This window comes from Mauremys reevesii, linkage group 2 (genome assembly GCF_016161935.1).
Source record: "Mauremys reevesii isolate NIE-2019 linkage group 2, ASM1616193v1, whole genome shotgun sequence".
NCBI lineage: Eukaryota > Metazoa > Chordata > Testudines > Geoemydidae > Mauremys > Mauremys reevesii.
The window spans coordinates 13,627,970-13,652,924 of record NC_052624.1 but is presented as its reverse complement, the minus strand read 5'-3'; the positions used below and the strand labels follow the sequence as shown (position 1 = coordinate 13,652,924).

The window sequence follows — 24,955 nt, the reverse complement described above, 5'->3', positions numbered from 1 at the left end:
TAATAAGAGGCAGATGTGGTTAACTGTTCTTTACTATACAAATATAATGGAGCATAAGGTAAATGGATCATATTAAATAAGGATTCCAACACAACCTTGCATTATTGTATGGATGTAAAAATACTAGCAATAACAAAAAGTCATATGAAGTCAAAGGGCATTTCTGAAATAAAACCTACTATGATTCAGAAAACACCTTCCTTGTGAAATCATTCCTTTAACAACAATAATTTTATCATTATTCTGGAAGTGTGAAAACTTAAATTTGATTGGAAACCAATTCTTTGCTAGGCAGTAGCCTGAACTATTTCATGAATATACTGTAACATATCAAATAACTTTAGGGTAGGAATGGAATTAATCATTTTCCCCCCAGTATTTGTTGAATACTGAAGCTAGGATTTAGTATTTGGAGAACACTGAATATAAATCCCCATCCTGCTTGAAGAAATGGGAGGAGCAGGTAGATAAACTGCAACATCATATGGGACATATTCAAATACTTACCAAGATTCATCACATACCATGTTATCACATGCAAGTACATTTTATAAACTGAAAGATTAATGGATAGATCGGATGCAGGGAAGAAGGTAGACACCTGGAACGCAGGAGCAATGCCGGTGTTGGGGAAGAGAAACAGGAGCTGGGACTACAGAATTAGAGATCAGGTAATAAGAGGAAGCCAGTCAAGTAGGAGGGAACTGTTGATTGGCCACAGCATAACCTATGGTAATGAGGGGGCAGTTATTTTAGGCATTCAGTGTTTGTGGAAGTTAAGGGGTTTTTTGATGGGGGAAAGGAGGGAATATTTTAATCTAATCAAAGATTCATCCCATCCCTACTTGAGATAATTTATTTACAAAAATGTAAATGTCATAAAAACTGAGCATTTTCCTCACATTTTTATTCAGAAAGTGGAGCTATCATTGAAATTAAAGTGATTTAAGATGTCAGTAGATTTGCATTCTGATACTATACAGTTTATTTTTGTCTATCAAATATTCTGATGACTTTAAGTGCTAGGGAAAACTTGGTTGATATGTTAAGACTAAGTCCCTTGTTTTCATCAGTGGTCAAGAAATTTTATTAAATTGTTATAAGGCATAATAAATTCACTTACAATGTAGTGGCATGCAGGAGCCCTGCTTCCTTCCCCAGGGAGCTGGGGACTCACTTTAGAATGTGAATGGTTGGAGGTGTGGGGGGACTCTGAATCCTTTCAGGGTTTCCTGCCCCCCTCCAGCCCTGGTCTTTTGCAAGACTTACCCCTGAGCTGTCCATATAGTTTCCTCCTCATCCTTGGACTCTCTCCCCCAAAAGCTCAGAAGTTCCTGATTGTGCTTTTCTCTGTTGGAGTCACAGCTCCTCGGGGCTGGGTGGGGATCGAACATGATGATCTGACCCTCAGCCCAGTACCCTGGCAGGGCAGGGGTCAGCTGACTGGAGACAGGTGGGGCATAATTCAACCTCTGTAGAGGTACCTCACATAGGGAACACTACTTAGATTTAAGCCAAGTGTTTGTAGGACAGCTCTGACATGGCTGAGTTGGGGCAGAGGAGTCTGGCAGGGAGGCACTGCAGTGGGAGAGCCATATGGTTAAAACCACCATGCTGCTATTTAACCAATCCGGAGGAGGAGGAGGAAGATTATAAATCTTAACAGCACAAAAATGAATAAAAATAAAGGTTTTAAAACAAAATGATTAGGAGAAACTAAACCACTAGTTTGTTCCACCACCAAGGCAAAGAGAATCTGGTGACTGAACACAAGGGAGGAACTTAGTCCTGGGGCTTCTGGCAACAACACTGGACCACTTCCAAATTCCACTGATAGGAGGCATTAGCCTGTGAGAAATGAATAAAGAGAGAAGCTGTGCAACGGAATGTATGTACCCAGAAAGAGCAAATAATTAAGAAATCAGTTTGCAAACATCCAGAAGACAATAAGGTTATAAGTAACAGTCAGTATGGATTTGTCAAGAATAAATTATGGCAAAACAAAACAATCACTTTCTTTGACAGGGTAGCAAGCCTTGTGGATGGAGGGAAGTGGTAGATGTGGTATATCTTGGTTTTAGTAAGGCTTTTGATATTGTCTGGCATGACCTCATAAACAAATAAGGGAAATATAACCTAGATGGAACTATTATAAGGTGGGTGCATAACTAGCTGGAAAACTGTTCCAAGAGAGTAGTTATCAGTGATTCACAATTAAGCTGGAAAGGCATATCTAGTGGGGTCCTGCAGGGATCATTTCTGGGTCCGGTTCTGTTCAATATCTTCATCAATAGTTTAATAAATGGCATAGAGAGTATATTTATAAAGTTTGCTGATGATACCAAGTAGAGAGGGGTTTGCAAGTGCTTTGGAGGATAGGATTAAAATGCAAAATGATCTGGACAAACTGGAGAAATGGTCTGAAATAAATAGGATAAAATTCAATAAGGACAAATGCAAAGTACTCCACTTAGGAAGAAATAATCAGTTGCACACATAGAAAATGGGAAATGACTGCCTAGGAAGGAGTACTGCAGAAAAGGATCTGGGGGCCATAGTGGACCACAAGCTAAATATGAGTCAACAGTGTAACACTTTGAAAAAAAAGCAAACATCATTCTGGGATGTTAGCAAGAGTGTTGTAAGCAAGACACGAAAAGTATTTATTCCGCTTTACTCTGCACTGATTAAGCCTCAGCTGGAGTATTGTGTCCATTTCTGGGCACATTTCAGGAAAGATGTGGACAAATTGGAGAAAGACTAGAGAAGACCAACAGAAGAGACTGAAGGTCCAGAAAACATAACCTATGAAGAGAGACTGAAAAAAACTGAGTTTGTTCAGTCTGGAAAAGAGAAGACTGAGGGAGGACATGATAACACTTTTCAAGTACATAAAGGATTGTTACAAGGAGGAAGGAGAAAAATTGTTCTCCTTAACCTCTGAGGAGAGGACAAGAAGGAATGGGCTTAACTTGCAACAAGGATAGTTTAGGTTGGACATTAGGAAAACCTCCTGTCAGGGGTGGTTAATCACTTGAACAAATTGTCTAGGGAGGTTGTAGAATCTCTGTCATTGGAGATTTTTGAGAGAGGTTGGACAAACACCTGTCAGGGATGGTCTAGATCAGAGATTGGCAACCTTTGGCACACGGCCCATCAGGGAAATCCGCTGGTGGGCTGGTTTGTTTACCTGCAGCGTCTGGAGGTTCAGCTGATCGCAGCTCCCTCTGGCTGCGGTTCACCATTCCAGGTCAATAGGGACTGCGGGAAGCAGTGGCCAGCACATCCATCAGCCCATGCTGCTTCCTGCAACCCCCATTGGCCTGGAATGGCAAACCTTGGCCAGTGGGAGCTGCGATCAGCCGAACCTGCAGATGCTGCAGGTAAACAAAGCAGCCTGGCCCACCAGCGGATTTCCCCGATGGGCCACATGACAAAGGTTGCCAATCCCTGGTCTAGATAATACTTAGTCCTGACTTGAGTGCAGGGGACTGGACTAGAAGACCTCTTGAGGTCCTTTCCAGTTCTACAATTCTGTGAACACACCCACATATCTGCAATCCATTACTGTCTGGTAAAATATCAGGTATACTGGATTCGAAAGTGTTACTTTAATTTTAAAAGATTTAATTATAGTTTGGACTGATGTTCCATGCTTCTATCACACCAATGCATATGTTGTTGTGTGAGAAATTACCACCATTGTTCTTGAAAACAAACAAAAAAACTATGACTAAGATATGAGCTGTATTTGTTTTAATCAATGACTGTATTTCCATAATAAAAGGGAAAGAAAAGGAGTTTTATGTGATGTGTATTCTGTACTGTACATAATAAAGTACAGACCTGCTCTTTCCTTAGTAGTTCCTCAGCTTCCTGACACAATTTCTTCTTTGCCTGTGTTTTAGCAAGAGTGGCATTGTTTTGCTCTTCATATGCCATGGTTACTACGGCCAGGATCAAGTTGAAGAGATAAAATGAGCACAGGAAGATGACCACCACAAAAAAGATCATGTAGGGCTTTCCAGAAGTTCGGATGGTCTGTGGGCACAAAATAAATGTTGCGACACGTATTTTAAAACAAACATAGTTAATTACAGTCTCCATATTGTGAAGTAAGTCAACATATAGTACTGTTTTCTTAAAACAAACTTTCAGCAGCTTGTATCCTGGCCTGTGTTATCCAGGAGGTCAAACTAGATGATCTAGGGATCCCTTTTGGCCCTCAAGTCAAAGACTATGAATCTATGACTGTCGAGCTGTCTGGAGTAGCTCATGAACATGAGTGCCAACCTCAGGGCAGACTCTTACAAATCAGGGCACAAACTCCAAATTGTGTTCCATAATTAGACTTCACCAACCAAGTATCAAGTGTGAACTCCTCAAGCACTATAACAGCTTTAACATGGAGTCATAGCCAGTCCTCTTGGGCACTCCCATCTATCTTGCCACCCAGACAAGCCTGCCTTTGTGATAGATGATCCTGTACACCAAAAATCACAACAATATTCAGGCTACTCCCAGTCCCAAAGGACCAATCACTTACCCCAGGTCAATTATACCTTAGATCTCTCACTAGACACAACACTTGTAGCCAATCCTGTAATAAACTAACTAAAGTTTTATTAACTAGGAAAAAGAAATAAGGAAGTTATTTACTTGGTTAAAGCAGGTAAGCATATGAAAACAAATGAGCTACAGTCTTAGGTTCCAAAAGGTAATAGAAACTGCCGCAATATACAAGCTTTCTATGTCTCTAGAACTAACTGAAGCCAAGCAGCATGGGGATTACACTTGCTTACACTTAGAAATATTGCCCTCTACAAATTCCTAGCAGCACAGTGATAGTTCCTTCTGGTCAGGGCTTTTTATTTCCTTCCCTCGGAGTTCAAACTGACAGGACAAGTGTTGGCACCTGTCTCCTTTTCATGGGAGGGGGGGCAGATCAACAAAGTCTTTGTCCTTTGATGTATCACAATGGCTCACTTGGTTTCAATGGGCCTTCTTGTGTGCAGGACCAGCACTTTACATTAATTAATTCTTCTTTCATGTTTGGTGAGTTACATGGTTACATAGTTTACAATGCAAGCACTCAACATAACTTTATACCATGGGATACAGATGTTATAAGTAAGATCAATACATGCAGCCTCCTACAAGCATTTCATCAAGTCTAAACACTAAATACATTGTTATAAACTTAACATTTGTTTTAACAATACACACAGGTGAACCAGACTGTTATCCAGCTATGCATTTGTCAGTGAGGCTTAGGGACCTTTGCAGGAGCTGGCACTTGGTCTGCCAGCATAAATATTCCTTTGTGCTCATGCAATAATTTCCCCCTCACATAGTCTAATGCAGGGGTCCCCAATGTGGTGCCCGCGGGCGAAATGCACCCGCATCCTGGCTGCCGGTCGAGCATCTGCTGAAATACCGCAGAAATTTGGCGGCCTTTTGGTGGCAACGCCTCTGGATGACGCCACTTGCCACCGACAAGCGACATCATCCAGAGGCGTCGCTGCCGAATTTTGGCGGCATTTCGGTGGATGCTTGACCGCCGCCACGGTCCTTCATCTAGCACCTGCCAGATGAAAAGGTTGGGGACCACTGGTCTCGTGCATATCATTCATAATGGTAGCACATGCAATTGAAGAGAATAGACTAAAACATTTTTAGTAAATATAATTAAATGAGATATCTCCCAAAAAATACAGCCAAACAAGCATCAGAGTTTAATTGTACAGAAGACAACTTTATGATCCATTTTAAAAGACACTATAATTAAAGGACAAGAAACTACAATTTGTTTGACAAAGAAGAATGCAAGAAATAAGAGGTCAACATAGCATCAAAAGGGACTGCTCAGAATTAATGTATGAGATTTAAACAAACCAAATATGTAACCTGGAAATGGACAAGGGGGGATACAACCAGCAAGAAAACTCAGCCAATTAAGGCTAGCAGGAAAAAGATAAGGGGTGGGATTTTATCCTTTGCTGTGGCCCACATACACAGCTGGGATGGCATACAGGAACTGTAAAAGCTCGAGAGTCAGCCAAAGGAGAATTATCACTCCCTGCAGGCATTGCAAGGGCAGCCATAGACTGCTCAATGAAACCCTTTCCCACACATAACGCTATTGGCATTCTTAACAGTACTATTCCTGAATAGGGCATCTGAAGAGGTTGCTGTAATATAGGTTATGTCTACACTAGGAACTGTACAAACCTCCATGTGCGTTGTTAAGAACATAAGAACAGCCATACTGGGTCAGACTATTGGTCCATCTAGCCCAGTATCCTGTCTTCCGACAGTGGCCAGTGCCAGGTGCTTCAGAGGGAATGAACAGAACAGGTAATCATCAGTCCTGTCGCCCATTCCCAGCTTCTGACAAACAGAGGCTAGGGACACTTCAGAGCATGGTTTTGCATCCCTGCCCATCCTGGCTAATAGCCATTGATGGACCTATCCTCCATTACCTTATCTAGTTTTTATTTGAACCCTGTTACAGTCTTGGCCTCCACAACATCCTCTGGCAAAGAGTTCCATAGGTTGACTGTGCATTGTGTGAAGAAATACTTCCTTTTGTTTGTTTTAAACCTGCTCCCTAATATTTCCATTGAGTGACCCCTGATTCTTGTGTTATGTGGAGTTAACACTTCCTTATTTACTTTCTCCACACCAGTCATGATTTTATAGACCTCTATCATATCCCCTCTTAGTCGTCTTTTTTCCAACCTGAAAAGTCCCAGTCTTATTAATTTCTCCTTATATGGAAGCTGCTCCATACCCCTGAACATTTTTATTGCCCTTTTCTGTACCTTTTCCAATTTCAATATTGCTTTTTTGAGATCATATATTATATATTGAACAGTACTGGTCCCAGTATAGACCCATGGGGGACACCACTATTTACCTCTCTCCATTCTGAAAACTAACCATTTATTCCTATCCTTTGTTTCCTATCTCCATGAGAGAGCCTTTCCTCTCATCCCATGTCAGCTTACTTTGCTTAAGAGCCTTTGGTGAGGGACCTTGTCAAAGGCTTTCTGAAAATCTATGTACACTATATCCAGTGGATCCCCCTTGTCCACATGCTTGTTGATCCACCTCAAAGAATTCTAGTAGATTGGTGAGGCATGATTTCCCTTTACAAAAACCACGTTGACTGTTCCCCAACAATCGTGTTCATCTGTGTATCTGATAATTCTGTTCTTTGCTATAGTTTCAAACAATTTTCCTGGTACTGACATTAGACTTGCTGGCCTATAACTGCCAGGATCACCTCTGAAGCCTTTTTAAAAAAACTACCCTCCAATCATCTGGAGTTGTTGTGCCATAACCCCCCTCCACGATTGTCCACATCTTAACCCCTGAAGCACATGTCTGATGGAGACTACAGTGAATGAAAGCTAGCACTCATGAGGGGTTTGGGTATGCACAAGCCTCTAATGTGGCTTAGCCCCATACAAGTGCTACAATGTAGTGTGGATGGGGACATGGGGCATGTACAAAGTCCCAAGTTTCAGTAGCCCATTCTCACAGTGCATTGAACCCTTTTTAGCCTTACCCTTACCCATTGTATAAAGGTCCCTGGTCCCTTTTTGCCAGTGGTAGTAGCGAGCTGCACTGACCACTTTAAAAGAGTTTTCCAGTCCACTTTGATCAGTACAGGTGAACATTGATCATGTTCCAAAAGCAGCCACTTGGTCTGCCAGGCACACAAGGGTGCTGATCAACATGTGGTCACAATACACTATCCTCCATGACAGGACCTGGAGTGGCAGGAACATTCACGGATACCAGAAGATTCCATGGAGGTGGAGGAGGCAGGCATTCACCGGACTCTGGCCAAGTGCTGGGAATGTATGAAGCACCTGAGGCTCCTGTACTGAAAGGTAAAGGACTTGAACAGCCACTTAGGGAGGGACTGTCCTTTGAGCCTGTGCTGCAATGAGCTGGACCAGGCGCTCTCCAGAGCTCCCAGGACAGAGCCTGAAGTGGCTCATGACAACCGCCTCAAACCTGCTGGCCTTGTCAGATAACAGTACACCGATGAGGGGCAGGCTGAGGAGGCAGCTGGGACTGTGGAGGAAGCTCTGGGAGACCGGGAGGAAAAGGAGCATATGATTCTGCACCTCTGTCTGGAGGAGCTAGTTGAGCAAGCCACCCTGAAGAACCCAGGGAGGACCCAGAGCCAGGGCAGGAACCATAATCTGAGGCTTTTAAGTTTTACAATGGACTCCCCAACTCTCTTCCCACCAATATCCCCTTTTGTTCTGGTGCTCCATTACTGACATCCTGCCCCTGCTCCATGCCACTCGAACAAGAGACACCTAAAATTTTATTGAACTCCCATGAACCACTGTTGCACATCTAGTGGAAGATATAACAAAGATTATTAATGCACTGTCATTGTGCCCGTGCCTGCATATTTCTCAGCCAGCACATTGGCAACAATAGTTACAGGGCCATGCAGTCCAGGGGAGAGGGAGGAAGGTGGGTTTGAAGAGGGACTGGTTGGGGATACGACGTTCAAAGTTCCAGCCCCCCTTCTCCCATCCCACTCCCTTGTTTTCCCATTCCCCTATGAACAGGAGCCACATGGAAGGTGTGTGGGGGGTGTTAGGTGCAGGCCCCCTTATATCTGGGAAGAAAAAGGTGATCCAAGGAACATCCCCGCAGTCTTTTCTCCCTGTGAAAATTAAAAATATTTTGTACTGTTCCCACTCCCTGGTGTCTGTCCTCTCCCCACTCCAAGCCACTCTGCAAAAGCCGGGAGAAGTGGGAGTGGGTGAAGGTTCCACTCTGGTGATTGTACAGACACAATGCCAAGTCCCTTAGCAGTGGAGAGGCGAGTGGCTTGTGGTGTTCATTGGAAAGTTCAGGGAACAAAATAAAAATGTGGTGTAACTCTTTCTTTCCCTGTCCCTATCACTGCTGTTCACTGGACACAGGAGCTGGATTTTCTGGTGATTCAGGGAGCGGTTAGCCATTCTTAGTGGTTCATTTTTCCTCTTCCATGCCTTCCTCTTGAATTGTCTTCTAGTTCTGTAAGCATATTTCAGCAAATGTTTGGTTTAGCTGAAATTTCAGCTAGTGGCAGAAAGAACTCAGGACCTGACTGCCACTATGGCTGAGGCTCCTCTCTGGGAACTGGTACCATGTCCTCCTCCTGCTACTCCTCCTCCAGCTGCTGCTCAGATTGCTGCTGAGGTGGAGGATACAACCCTTCCTCCCTCCGACTGACTGGGAGCAGCCTGCTTGACTCCCAGCACAAGACACTCCGCTAACACCCAAAAACCCTTACAGGGGACCAGGAACTGTGCACATGAGGGTGGCTGCCTGTACAAGCTTTGGAAACCTGTTCTGTCCTATAACCACTCAGTATAGAAGTATTCCCCTTTACCCTCACATACATTGTGAAGGACACAGTATGTCATGATTACGTGAACCATATTGGCCATATTGTCATTCAGATGGATGTGCAGGCATAGCCAATGAGCTTTCAGTCACCCAAACCCACACTCACCAACCATGCTGCAGCTAATCAGTCTGTAGGTGAGTTCCCTTCTGGGTGGGTCATTGATTTTGGGTATGGCTTCATGATCCAAGTTAGGAACGGGTATACAGGGTCCCCCAAAATAACAGTTGGCACAGGAATACTGTAGAGAACCATGTAGTTTCTGGGAAATAGTCCCTTCTTACCCCTGTAGCAAGGTCGAGATTCACTGGTGCGGCACCTCCTGCTGGTTGTCTTGGGAATTACCTCTTTTCCAGCTTTGGAGCACCCTCTGCTGGCCGGTGGCTCGCTTGCCTCAGGCCCTGTGTCCCTCCCGGACCCCGGTGGCCTTTGCCCTGGGGTTCTGCCCCAGCCAGTACCCCCTCGCTCTGGGTCTCCCCTCCCAGGGGAACCCCCGACCCTCTAACGCCACCTTGCCTTAGTGACTACTGCCACTGTCATGGCCACTCATCATTGGCAAGGGGTTAGGACCTGCAGCGTTTGTGTCTCCCCAGGCTGCCCCTCTGCAGCCCTGGTATCTTTTCATAGGCCTACATCAAGGCCTGCAGTCTGGAGATTTACCAGGCTGGAGCTCCCCAGCTCCCTTGCCCTATTCCCCAGCACTGCTCCAGTTCAGGTACATTCCTCCCAGGCAGCTAGCTCTTCCCACTCCAGGGCTAGAGTGAGACTTCTCAGCTCCTGGCCCACAGCCCTCTTATCAGGGCCAGCTGGGCCCTGATTGGGCACGGCCACAGCTGTGGCTGCCTCCCCAATCAGCCTAGCTTGGCTGCTTTTAACCTCTGTTCTCCAGGAGTGGAGCAGCCGCCCCACTACAAGACCCTGCAGTACAATCCTGATCTCTTGAGTACCCTGGAGTCATGAACCTTTCCTGTGTATCTAGCTTTGGCATTCATAAACTGACCCCGGTGGTCCACTATACCTTGCAGAATGAGTGAATAGTAACATTTTCGGTTTAAATATTTACTTGCCTCCTTCAGTGGACCAAGTATGAAGATGTGGGTGCCATCAATTGCACCTGCACAGTTCAGAAACCCCATCTTCTGAAATCCAGTTATAATTTCTGGTAGTTGGGTTATGTCAACTACCTGTGGATAAATGTCAGTACTGATTTCCTGCCAACCCTATACAACTACCACCCTAACAGCAGAACTCCCAACCCTAAACTGGTTTGCAACTGACCAGAAACTATCAGGTGTTGCCAGCTTCCAAAAGGCAATAGCCACCCACTTCTGCATTAGTATGGGTTTTTGAAAACAAGTGGTCTGGCACTGCAGGGTTAGTGCAAGCTTGCACAGTTCCATGAAGGTCTGCTTCCTCATTTGGAAGTTCTGGTCATCAGCCCAGGTTTACAAACAATGTAATCCCACCACACCATGCTGGTTCTGACCAGAAGCAGCAGTCCATCCATGGGCATACCATGGCAATACTGGCAGTCACAACATCTATTCCATGGGACTATAGTGGATTGTCACTCACCCTCTTGATCAGCCATCTTTGGTGTGTCAGAAAGTTCTGGCCCAATTCTGTCCACTAGCTTGTGTATTGAGTACTTCCCCACATGAACAGTTGTTTTGCAAGAAGTAGCTGGAGCAGAACCACATCATCTTGGACTTGCTCCAGGTCTTCCACCCAATTTGACAGAAGGGATTGGTGAAGCAGGAGCTGCCATCACCAAATGTGTGAAGGCAGCAGATAGTACCAGCAACACACAGTAAGGCAGCTCCTGGAGTGTCACCTGTGATGCATATAACTCAGAGACACCATCCCTGAAATAGCAGCAAAGAATCCTGTGGCACCTTATAGACTAACAGACGTTTTGCAGCATGAGCTTTTGTGGGTGAATGCCCACTTCGTCGGATCCAACGAAGTGGGCATTCACCCATGAAAGCTCATGCTGCAAAACGTCTGTTAGTCTATAAGGTGCCACAGGATTCTTTGCTGCTTTTACAGAACCAGACTAACACGGCAACCTCTCTGATACTTGACATCCCTGAAATGGCAGTATGAATGTTGGATACATGGACAATGTATATGGATACTTGGCACAGGTATGAGGTATATGCACTAGCAATACACGGACAACTATCTGAGGATGTGTGCAAGTGTAGACAAAGGCTTAGAGCATTTCCCTGGGCTGAACCAGTTCTGATCATGTTTTGGTCTGTACTTCCGTAGTACTTAAAATGTTTTTTAAAATAAATGTGACTACACAAATGTTAAAAAATAAAATAGTGTATTACAACATTTTTAGCATAGACATCATACTAGACTGAATAACTGGCTTGCTTAATTATCATTTTAACAACTAAAGTACCTACTTGTCGATATAGACGCTCCCAGTTATCTTGTGTCATCAGACGGAAAACAGAGAGGAAGGCCCAGCCAAAATTATCAAAGCTTGTATAGCCAAAATCAGGATTGTCCCCAATTTTCTGGCAGGAATAGTTCTCTGGACATTCCTTACTAATAACAGAAGAGACATTATATTATACATGGCTTCCATGTAGAACTGGTTTCCTTACATATCAGATTGTTTATGTTGCTCCTGAAAGCTCCAAGCACACAATCTCAAATACACACTCCTTTAGTTCATCTGAAAGTTCACATCCTCCTCCTCCAATATATTTCTGCCATCAGGTGTCATTCAAGTCTCCGATTCCCTGGTAAGTCATGTGGTGGACCTTCTACTACAAGATCCAAGACTTAATATGTGGCCCAGTGGTTTTCAACCTGCCGTCCACAGACTATGTCTAAGATTTCTAAAGAGGTCCACACCTCCCATTTGACATTTTATGGGGTTCACAAATGAAAAAATATTGAAAACCACTGATGTAGTTTGATTCCACACCTCTCCTCCAATATACACCCACCCACACCTTCCCCAAACTCAAATGCCAGCTGGGACAGATGTATACAAGCCCAGGAGAAGCAAGGAATATGAAAGTTCTAGGCATGAATATTTGTGGAGGGAGTTGGAAGGATGATGGGATGAAGATTAGATCTTAAATAGTTGGGTGGAGGGGGGAGGCAAGAGAGCCTGCAATGTGCCCAAACCAGAGCTGTACTGAAAAGAGAAACAACCTAATTCTTCAAGCAGCTCAAGTTATCACCACCACAGAGCCACATGTAAAAAAAACAGGAGTACTTGTGGCACCTTAAAGACTAACAAATTTATTTAAGCATGAGAGCTGAGCTGCTAAAGCTCTCTTTTCTTTGCATAAGAATGAACACACACAGACAGGAGATATATATACATACAGAGAACAAAAAAGGTGAAGTATGCATACCAACAGGGCAGAGTCTAATCAATTTGAGATGAGCTATCGTTAGCAGGAGGAAAAAAAAAAGAAGTATAAATTAAGATGGATGATAGATAGTGTGAGGAGAGAACTTAACATAGGAAATAGATTCAATTGGTGTAATGACCACACCATTCCCAGTGTTTGTTTTTTTTAAGTTAATGTTAATTGTTGCTTAGTTTATTCATTTCAGCAAGTTCTCTTCTCTCTTGTTGTTTTTTTGAAGAGAAACATGTAAGCAGGGTCTGAATGAGCTCTCCCCTGACATCTAGTGATCAGCTGGAAGAAAAGACTTCAGGTGCAGACTGTGTTTACATAAACATGCCTGTTCTGCCTAGGTGTGTAGTAAATGGCACTGCTTTGCCAAAATGATCAATTTGGCTGGTTTGGGGTTACGAATCACTCTAGTATTCGAATGCAGGGATAACAAAATGTTGTTATCCTTATTGTATGGGTAAAGGACAGCAGAACTGTGCTCACCATGCTCTTATTGAGGGGTCACCTTAAATTGAACCTCACTTGCTAAACAGAGGATAGGAATGCCCAATCCCAGTGAAGATGAGAGTGGGTGGGGACAGATGTTCCTACCTGGTGGTGTGGACTTTGCTTAAAGAGTCCTAGGCACCATTTCACCTGTCCCTCTCCAGTGATTAATGACAGAGATGATTAGACTCAACTGAAAGTCCTTGTTTCCATTCTATGCATCCGAAGAAGTGAGCTGTAGCTCACGAAAGTTCATGCTGAAATAAATTTGTTAGTCTCTAAGGTGCCACAAGTACTCCTGTTCTTTTTGCGGATACAGACTAACACGGCTGCTACTCTGAAACCTGTTTCTGGTTGGTGATTCCTAGAGCTGTCCTCACTGCAGAGCAAGTCTAGGGGAGTAAGCCTTAGACCTTGTGGGGAGAGTGAAAGACAATACAGAGACAGCATTCGCTGTGAGGTTCCCCACTGCCTGCTGAAATCACTGAGCTGCAATCACTAAGAGCTGGGTTAAGTGGCAGGACCTCAGAATATAACATCATGAAAGCAGCAGCAGGGAGGCAGTAGCCAGTGGTGGTAGAGAAACAGTGGCGGCAGCTGTAAGACAATTGCAGAAGTAGCTGCAGAGACTTTGGTTGATGCCCGCTCCCCGATGAACCCTTGTGAATGCACCCCTGAACTTTGAGTCTTTGCTAACTAAGGACAGCCAGCTGTGAGTGGGGTGCATCAGAGGGAGAGGGGAGTGATGTGTTAAAGAGACATTCATTCATCGGACTTTCCCACTGCAAGGTGGGAAACTGAGACAAAGAATACTGCCCAATCCACTATGGCATCATATGCTTTTGAATCTGGTTGTGGTGTTTTCCCAAATTAATGCTTGGTTCCCTTTCCCTTTTAATAAAAGTTCTCTTTTGTTTTACACAGACTCAGTGCTTGTGAACAGGGAAGTATCACCTCTTAGAGGCTCCCAAGGTGGTGTTAAGTTTTCCCAGATAACTGTGTGGGAGCTCAAGCTGATTTTCTTCTGTACGAACCTCTAGATATTGTACCTGGCCCTTGTTGTTGCCGACTCCGCCTGGCAGAAGGGTTACATGTGTCAATGGACAGGAGCTTGTATTTCACACCACATGGCATGGGAACAAGAATAGTGATCATCATATCAACATTTCAGCTTAGTGTTTGTGAGATGAACACCCACCCACCCTCACAACCAAGGTGCTCCCTGAAGCTGCAAGTCTGGCAGCACTGTGTGAATCAGGTCTGTAAAGCCCTACAAGTACATATAAGAGAGTCTTCACGACTATTAATTCCCTCCTAAGTCAGATATTTTATAATAAGTGTGTAAGATGTCAGACAAGCCACATAGTGCAGCAGCAAAACAAGTATAATTTATCAAGGTGGTTTTCCCGCCCCCATCTCCAAGTCTATTATCCATGCAATAGATACCTATTTCTGGATCCACATTTGATAATTTTGATATTACATAAAACCTCCAGTCTTTCAGTGTGATTGTACAGTACCTAGCACAATGGGGCTCCAATCCTGAATGGAACCTTTGGGGACTACTGCAATTAAAACAATAAACCGTGTGTGGTGCTTGCTAGAGGCCTCTGCACTGAGCTGAATTTCTCCTCAAGTGAATAAAATGTAAATATATAAATAAAACAGGGTCCTGGGCCCACCACCTGACAAAGGGGTTTTGAAGAGGGGAATAGATAGACTCAGCTATGCCCTCCTTCATATGGCCTGACATCATCACTTAAGACACAGAGTGGTCTTTGGAAAGAATAAAGGGTTTTTGTTTTTCTATACAAGAGGAAGGCCCTTCTTGGAAAGGGAGACACAGACTTTGGAGTGAGCTATCAAGAGAGGAAGTCAGTGCTAGGAACTGACTACGAACAAGTAACAAACTTTGTGCTTTAAATTTCCAGACCCATGACCAGCTTTATCACTATATTTTTACCTCCATCTCCCACTCTCACAGACCACTTATCTTCACTACATCACCAATGTTTAGCAATAGATTACAAGATCATTTCCTTAAATGGGATTTTTTATTCTCCTTATTGTGCAGCCTCACTCTTTCCCCAAAGTGAAAGGAAATCACAGCTTCCAGGAAGCTTACAGTGTAGTTTGTCTACAGCCAAATACAAAACAACAAAAATAGCAAAGAAAAGAAAGAACTAAAAATGGGTGTTAGCTATACTTACCCAGGTTCCGAGCTGAATCTGCACAGTAATACATCCTGGGAATTATTCATTCTGTAGCAGATATCTATTGTTAAAATGAAAGGATCATAAAATCACAAGTTACTTTCTTATAAGTACCTTCCGAGGTTAATGTGATTGGTCACAAATATCAAGTGAATAATATATACACGATACATATCATAATCTATGTATTAATGTATTTTTTTTAAAAAATCAAGAGGAAATATACATTTCTCTGATGTATGTGCACATGTCTGAGAATCTCCTTTGTAAAAATTTACTATATAAAGCTACATTTCTCTGACAATCTGTGGGCACTACCGTTTGTTTTGAAAATTCACTAGTAACTGATCAATAAACAGCATATATCCCTGTTTGTCCTCATATAAGCACAGAAATGTCAGTCTTATGCTCCTTCCAGCTATTCCTCAAAAAGGCAATCTGCATGCCTGGGGGGAGACCTTTATCCTTCTATCTGAATGATTGCAAGACTCTAATTAATCTCTGATAAGGAGTGAGATCGTCTTTTTTCATATGTGTCAAAAGCCAGTATATAGATTGTTCAGCCTAGACGACAGGAGTGAGATATCTAGATTGTAAAGTCTAGATGACAGGAGTGAGATGTGGTAGTTTAAAAGGCAAAAGCGCAATCACCTAGAATTATTATCTCTTGATCTATAAGTGACATGCAATTATGGTTGGAAAGGTGACCAGGAAAAGTGTGCCCTTTTTACCTGGCTTTTCTCTAAAATTACATTTCTGTTAATGATGGGCTGAAGGGTAGCCTGGCAGCTCACTTCCCAAATGAAAAACCTACTTCAGTGCTGCCCTCTTTAAGAGTGTCGAGGAGATATAGCTCATCAACTCAACTCCATTGTGGGAGGATTGTTGCCTGGAATAATGCCACAGGATATCCCATAGGTAACAAGAGATGGAGGTTTCCAAAAAGGCAAAATAGCAGAGGAGTATGTCTTTTTCTACTTAAGTCGAGCTAAGTGTGCACCATACATTTCTGAAGACTGTGAATGCCTAGTGTATTTACTTGGACAAATTAGATGTCTTCAAATCACCAGGGCCTGATGAAATGCACCCTAGAATACTCAAGGACTGACTGAGGCGATATCTGAGCCATTAGCGATTATCTTTGAAAAGTCATGGAAGATGGTAGAGATTCCAGAATACTGGAAAAGGGCAAATATAGTGTCCATCTATAAAAAGGGAAATAAAAGGACAACCCAGGGAATTACAAACCAGTCAGCTTAACTTCTGTACCCAGAAAGATAATGGAGCAAATAATTAAGCAATCCATTTGCAAACATCTAGAAGATAATAAGGTGATAAGTAACAGTCAGCATGGATTTGTCAAGAACAAATCATGTCAAATCAACCTGATAGCTTTCTTTGACAGAGTAACAAGACTTGTGCATGGGGGGAAGCAGTAGATGTGGTATATCTTGACTTCAGTAGAGCTTTAGATACTGTCTCACATGACCTTCTCATAAACAAACTGGGGAAATGCAACCTAGATGGAGCTATTATAAGGTGGGTGCAAAACTGGTTGGAAAACCGTTCCCAGAGAGTAGTTTTCGGTGGTTCACAGTCATGGCAATCAGACTACAGAGTACACTTATACATTTTGCGGACGATACCAAGCTGAAAGGTGTTGCAAGTGCTTTTGGAGGATAGGAATAAAATTCCAAATGATCTGGAGAAATGGTCCGAAATAAATAGGATGAACTTCAATAAGGACAAATGCACAGTACTTCACTTAGGAAGGAACAATCAGTTGTACACATACAAAATGGGAAATGACTGCCTAGGAAGGAGTACTGTGGAAAGGGATCTGGGGGTCATAGTGGACCACAAGCTAAATATGAATCAACAGTGTAATGCTGTTTCAAAAAAAGCGAACATCATTCTGGGATGTAGTAGCAGGAGTATTGTAAGCAAGACACAAGAAGTAATTATTCCGCTCTACTCTGCGCTGATTAGGCCTCAACTGGTGTATTGTGTCCAGTTCTGGGCACCACATTTCAGGAAGGATGTGGAAAAATTGTAGAGAGACCAGAGAAGAGCAACAAAAATGATTAAAGGTCTAGAAAACATGACCTATGAGGGAAGATTAATAGAATCATAGACTTTAAGGTCAGAAGGGACCATTATGATCATCTAGTCTGACCTCCTGCACTACGCAGGCCACAGAATCTCACCTGCCCACTCCTGTAACAAATCCCTAACCTATGTCTGAGCTATTGAAATCCTCAAATCATGGTTTAAAGACTCCAAGGTGCAGAGAATCCTCCAGCAAATGACCTGTGCCCCACGCTGCAGAAGAAGGCGAAACCTCCCCCACGGCCTCTGCCAATCTGCCCTGGAGGAAAATTTCTTCCTGACCCCAAATATGGAGATCGGCTAAACCCTGGGCATGTGGGCAAGACTCACCAGCCAGACACCCAGAAAAAAATTCTCTGTAGTAACTCAGATCCCATCCCATCTAACATCCTATCACAGGCCATTAGGCATATTTATCTCTAATAGTCAAAGATCAATTAATTGCCAAAATTAGGCTGTCCCATCATACCATCCCCTCCATAAACTTATCAAGCCAGATATGTCTTTTGCCCCCACTGCTCCCCTTGAAAGGCTGTTCCAGAACTTCACTCCTCTGATGGTTAGAAACCTTCCTCTAATTTCAAGTCTAAACTTCCTGATAGCCAGTTTGTTTAGTCTGGAAAAGAGAAGACTGAGAGGGGACATGATAACAGTTTTCAAGTATGTAAAAGGTTGTTACAAGGAGGGAGAAAATTGTTTTTCTTAACCTCTGAGGATAGGACAAGAAGCAATGGGCTTAAACTGCAGCAAGGGAGGTTGGGGCCTGGTCTACACTAGGCGTTTAAATCGGTTTTAGGAGCGTAAAACCGATTTAACGCCACAACCAACCCCACCACACAGCATATCATATCGATTTTAATTTAATGGCTCTTCTGTTTTCTGTACTCCTCCTACCTCCCAGGAGAGGCCGCGTATCGATTAATTAATTAGGGATTAGGTGTTAGTGGATCCGAGAGGAGCTACTATCCCACAGTACACCAGTGACTGGACCGCCGCCTCTGGACGCAGATGGGATGCAGTGGTAGGAAAAAAGCCGGAAGAACTTTTGAAATATTTTTGAATGCCCAGCGTGGAGCAGCGTGTGGCTCGGGTCAGCAGATAATCAAAATCAAAAAAAATCAAAATAAAATGCGGATGGACCATGCGTGATGCGATGTGGCAAATCCAAATCCGTTCAGCTCCGTTACAGAAGATGAAATTGAAAAAAAGAAAAAAAATCTCAGACAGAAGCAGGAAATCAGCAGACTGCAGCAGCAGCGCGTCAGCGCACTGCGTGAAAAAAAAGAATCAAATGGACTGGAGAATCAAGGACTGATGGACTGGAGGGAGGCTTGAAGAGCCCCCTTGCATTCTGGCATTCCTCAAAAATTCTTGCATTCTTGGCTGAGCTCCAAAATGGTTCAGGGTCAAACACTTGGCAATCTCACCACACCCACCCACCCCCCCCTCCCCCCCCACCCCCCCCCAGCCTCAATAAAAAAATCCTTTTCTTCTCTTTTTGCTTTTTACATGCAGATTAGTGCAGCACTGTGCACAGATATCAGCGATAGTGCAGCTCCCCGCCATGGTCGTACAATATGACAATGATCCAATATATCATAATCATCATCTCATCATCAGATCAAATCAATCTGCAAATCCAGCTCAATCTGAAGCTTCAGCTGATCCATCTGGATGAGCTGAGCATACAGCCTGGCTTCATCAGCCTAATGGCCCTAATTTTTTTTGGGGTGGATGGTTGGTGGTGGTTGGATGGATGCTCCACATGGAACATAGCCATCCATCTTGGGCTGGGCTGGCTGGAAACAGCAGCCCCACTGAAAAGAAAGAAAGAAAATGGGACTAGACCTGGACTAGCAGTGTACTGTCCTGTCTGGACTACTGCCTCAGCCTGTTAATGTCCTGTCTGCACTGGAGGCTGCTGCCTTCTCCTTTCTCATCACTTCTTAGTTGTGTTTTCTAATTATTATTTCTATTAATATTGCATCACACACAAGGGGGGACAATGCTACGAAGAAGAAGGAAAGGAAGGGGAAGAACCAGGTCAACAGGTTGGGTTGGGGGCAATTTCTAGGCTGTGATACAGATACAGTCTGCTCTTGCTGGCTCTGACTCTCTGAGCAGCTGCTCTCTGGTTCTATTCTCTATCACACACTTAGATTTATTTATTTTACAGCACAAGGAGGGATTGACCAGGATTTTAGATACCAAAAGGAGGGATTGACATTCCTAATTTTTGCTTTTTGGGCACGCTCTGGCTGGCAGGGCAGGCACACTTATGAGCAGCTAAAATATGACAAAAGCGAATGGCTGGGGCAATGGGGCCAGCTTTCTTGGCTTGGCTGATTGGGGTGGGCAGGTAGCCATAAAAATCCAAAGTAATGGTGATCATAGGTTTGGATGCAATCCAAATTTTGGGGATGGTTGGGATGGGCAAATATGGCAATAACCATCTCTGCTGCTGAAGCAAAAGCAAAGCAGCAAATGCTGCATGCCTCTGCTTGCTGGAGAGCATCAAAATCACATCACAGTGACATGATTGCCATGTGCAAAAGTCTGCCATGGCAATCCAGCTCTAAAGGTCTGCCAGCTGGCAGGGGAAAAAGGGGAAAAAAACTGAAATCTCTGCTTGCTTTACCAGGGGGACTGGAATTTTTGACCGAGACCCACTTACCCCACAACCACCACCCATCATCACCATTTGCAATCTCAACCCGGAACTAGGCGGGGGGAGGAGCGGGAACTATGGGGAGGCTAGAGGAATCTACAACTAGCCACTAGCTCCAGGACGCAGAAGCCCCACGGACGGCGCTTAGTGCACACCGACCGGACTGATTTTATAAAAATCTGTTTTACAAAAAAATTTTATAAAAATTTTTAAAATCTGTTTACAAAAATATCCTTAGATTGGACATTAGGAAAAACTTCCCAACTGTCAGAGTGGTTAAGCACTGAAATAAATTGCCCAGGGAGGTTGTGGAGTCTCCATCATTGGAGATTTTTAAGAGCAAATTAGATAAACACCTGTCAGGAATGGGCTAGATAATACTCAGTCCTGCCACGAGTGCAGGGGATTGGACTATATGACCTCTCGAGGTCCCTTCCAGTTCTATGATTCTACGAATGGCAACTCCCATAACCCAGTTCCTTTATACATACCCATGCTTGGGCACACATATGCTTTGTAGTGTAAGCTGCCCCCTTTGAATATTCTATAGGCATTTATCTCCCTGGCCTTTCAGTTTTTTGAAGAATATACCATGTTGTGAGAATTTTTATTCAACCATATTTTCAACATTAACTATAATATGTACGTTTAAACAATCATATACACCTAAGGGTATGTCTATACTGCAGGAACTGGGTGTGACTGCAGCTTTAGTAAATACACCCGCGCTAGCTTTAATTTAGCTAGCTCTAGTCCCAGAGCACTGCAGTGAAGCTGAGACAGCAAGCATTTCAACATGAGCTGTACAAGCCTGCTCAGAACCCTGGGTAATTACTTGCGGGGCTAACCTATGCTGAAGCGCACATTGTCATGGCTTCTCTGTCATGGGACCCGAGCTAAGTAGATTAAAGCTATCTCAGTATGTCTACTTGAGCTGAAATCACACATTGTGATTGCATTATAAACTCTTATTTAAAAGAAAAAAGAACAAAAGTTTACCTGACTCCTTTACATGACTTATCTTGGCATCATCACATAATTTCTGATCAAATGCAGTATTGTTACGGACACATTTCATTTTCAAGTTACCCATAAAGAGCTGGAGGCCTACAAGGGCAAAAATACTCAAGCAGAAAACGGTCAGGATCATCACATCAGCAAGTTTCTTAATAGACTGGATAAGTGCATTTACGATGACCTTTAGTTCTGGAAAAATAGAATTGAACAAAATGTAGCCTGAGAAGAGAAAATAATATGTAGGCCCATTTGACTATGTACCACAGTTTCAATTATGTAAACAGGGCCCACATGCACTGCACATATTTTTACAACTCTATACCATAAAATGAGGTACAGTAAAACACAGGACTGGGAATAATTTAGTTTTATTGTAATTTTCTCACTAACCTTGGTTTTTTTACTTCCCTCTGAGGCTGATCCTCACTCCCCAAGGTCCTGATTTGGCAAAGTATGCAAGCACACTCGTAGGAGTTTTGCTGAATAAGGACAGACTTTTGCATGTGCTTAAACTTAAGCAAGTAGTTTGTGTTTTATTGATTTGACTTTTAAATTAAGGTAAAATTCTTATAGACTTCAAGGAGTTTTGTCTGAGAAGACAGTGCATAACAGGGCCCACTATTTTAAAAAGATAACCTATTTAAGACAAAGGAAAAAAAAGTTGCTAATTATAAATTACAGGCACATAGTGAGGCACGAAGTAATCAAATCAATGGGCAGTAGTAATTCAGAATTTTTAATGGCTTTTCTATCTGGAATTCAGAATGCATATTGAAAATAAGAGTTAAATATACAATTTTAAGACATTTGTCACCTATTTATTAAAGGTGTGTTAGGATATTGTTTACTATACATAGACTTTATGAAGGCGTTAGGGCTGTGAGTGTAAACACTAGAATTTGGAGTTGTTTTTAATGATTTTTTTGCAAGTGAATTTAGCATTCATGTAAAAGGTATTGAGTGCACAAACTTGGAGACTGTAGTGATCTATTTTCCATATTCAATCAGCAGTCCCATCCTTAAATACAGTACTTCTAGAAGTGTTAGAGAAGATCTGTGCAAAAACAGTCTCACCATCTGCAAAACTAATGGCAAACTACACTGAGGATTTGTAAAAACCAAACCTTATTACTATTCTTGTGAATTTTTTGTGGAAATGGTAGTTTCCACCACAAAAATGAGAGTTAATTTTAATCTTTGTTCTCAATGTGGTGAAGGCAGAAAAACCAGTCTGATTTTTTTTAAAAAAGCACTTACCTCTGTTGTAGCATACATTTACAACAGAATTAAAAGCTTTATAAGAAACAATTCTGAAGTGACAGAGATAGTCAACACTACTTCCATGTGCAATGAGACCTATAATAAAAAAATCAAGATTTTCAAATATGAATGTCGAAATCCATATTTAGGCACCTAAATAAGTGGCCTGATTTTCAAATGTGCTGAATGTCCAGAAATTATACCGAAGTACATAGATATGACAGAGTCTCTGTCTGCCATATTAGAGATATGGATTCTATTATTTGTAAATATGTCAGATATGACCTTGTGCAGTTACTTTTTCTGTAAAATGGGTAGATGATCAGAAACTAGCACTTAGCTGTCTCCTGGTGTGGGGGTACAAAGGCTTGCTCAATATTAAGGGGTCATGAAGGGCATGGAGTTATTAACACCAGAGTGTAGAAAATAGGAGATTTGAACTCATAATCTCCTATCCTCCTTCACTGAAACCAAAGGTTGGGGGTAGGAGGAGGAAAAAGATCAATTTTCTCTGCATCCTGTTCAGCGGTTTAAATTGGTGTGGCTGCTTTAGCAGGCTCAATGAGTATGGAACACATGGAATGTTCAGAGAATTTAGGCGCAAGGCTAAGAATTCCTACAGCATATGTGCAAATGGTAATTTTCCTGACACTTATAACTTAGCCAAATGCGCACAAATTTTCATGCAGACAGCAAGAGCTCTCCATAAACATGGCTAGAAAATCTTATTAATATTGTCCAGACTGCCTATTTTTCCCAAATCTTGCTCTTGAAAACAGCAGCACAACTTTTACCTATATTTTGAAAAAAAAAAAATCAACATGAGACAGAAGCCAAAGCGTGGAAAACATCTGCACGAGCAATTACACTTTGGCAAAGTTAGAAGCAATTGAAAACAGGGGGTTAAACAAGAGTGTTAATCAACTTTAATACAGTGATTGCTACCAGGCCCCAATATGATACAGGGTGCTTCCCAGTTTTAGAAGTATTGGGAAATATTCACTTGTGCTCACAGATCAATGTTGTAAAATATATTTTATTGATATATTACCTTCACTCACCTGTTCTCAGTGTGTGTATTGTAGTAAATTATTTCTATTTATAGTGTTTGCTAAAAGAAATGGTACGTAAATTTCAACTGCAGATTTGAATATAACCTTGAAGTTCTTACTCTGCAAAACTCGTATTAGCTTTTGTTTTGGACCAAGTAACAACTTCAACACTGGACCCTTAGTGCTTAACCTCATTTTCTCCCAAAATTGTTTTCAGTACTTGACATATTCTGAATATTTTTTAAGACTCAGGATTTTGCTCATGTAAGGCTAGCCATACACAAAAAGTGACAGAATGATTGAAAACAACAACAGTGAAGGAATAAGAGAGAGAAAACATTTGCAGCTGAGAGCCAGACAGCAAGAATCGTTGCTTCTTACCTGGGATTACTGATATAGCTTTTAAAGATCTGAATATCCTGAAAATCCGAAGAAACGAAACCTTATGTTCGGGTAAAAATAGGCTCACATACCTGTAAAATCAAACCATAGTTATTTAAATTACATGAGAGAAAATACTACTGAACAGAATGAACTGGGCAACCATTTTGCAAGGCTGTTTCAGATATCAGCTTTCAGAGAATATCCTCATGCAAAATATTTTAAAGAGACAAACATGCCATTTAGTCAAGGAGTCGATCAAATATTTTAAAAACTGTCTGAAGTCAAACACCTAAATACATATTTGGGGATTGAAATAAAAGGATGGGACCTTGTCCAGCAGTTCTGAAAGACAAAAAGAAGAGCAGGAAATTTTTATTTTGGTGCCTAAATATAAAATTGGCTAACTTTAGGCACCCACATTTGAAAAATTTGGCCTTAATATATACATTTTTGTATTTGCATTCATTTCCTGATTGCTTGAGACAAGGCTAGCTCCTAGTGTCATCGGTTGTTGATTGTGTGTGTGTATTCTCTCCGCGTGCTGCACTGGCTCTGGCCAGACAGCCTGTACAGCAGGCTCTGATCAAACTGCCCAAGAAAACCACAGACTCCATTCAGTAACGAAGGCCTGGTTTATTGTTAACGAAGCATGGTCCAAGCTCCCTGGATCAGTGTCTACAGTTACACAGACAGGTATGCCCATTACAAATGGAATCAGCTCTGTGAATGGCAGGACTTTCCATTCCCCCCTCGGCTGGACGACTCCCCCTCTGAGACCCCCTCTTTATATACTGATACAAACAAGTTATGTATTGCCCCTCTGATGTGGTTAGTTACCATCCTTTACCTTGTACCTGTTGGTTCGAACAAAATATCTCTATCCATCACACTGTCATCCTGATCTTATCTTTAGGAGGGGTTAATGTGTCACTGTTATCTTTGGG

General features: G+C 42.5%; 1 protein-coding gene across 5 annotated transcripts in view; it reads right to left on the bottom strand.

Moving 5' to 3' along the window:
* Window positions 1-24,955, bottom strand: part of LOC120397146 (sodium channel protein type 5 subunit alpha-like) — a 119,674-nt gene that overhangs the window by 89,340 nt on the left and 5,379 nt on the right. For 3 of the 5 annotated variants that reach the window (XM_039522691.1, XM_039522693.1, XM_039522692.1), the window contains exons 3-7: window positions 24,009-24,100; window positions 21,298-21,504; window positions 15,519-15,582; window positions 11,845-11,989; window positions 3,847-4,041 (exon numbers count right to left, since the gene is read on the bottom strand). In XM_039522691.1, the coding sequence (XP_039378625.1) occupies window positions 3,847-4,041; window positions 11,845-11,989; window positions 15,519-15,582; window positions 21,298-21,504; window positions 24,009-24,100 (703 nt within the window). Of the gene's footprint in view, window positions 1-3,846; window positions 4,042-11,844; window positions 11,990-13,413; window positions 13,475-14,262; window positions 14,384-15,518; window positions 15,583-21,297; window positions 21,505-24,008; window positions 24,101-24,955 lie in introns of those variants that run through there. The other 2 variants (XM_039522694.1, XM_039522695.1) reach the window with 2 other exon arrangements.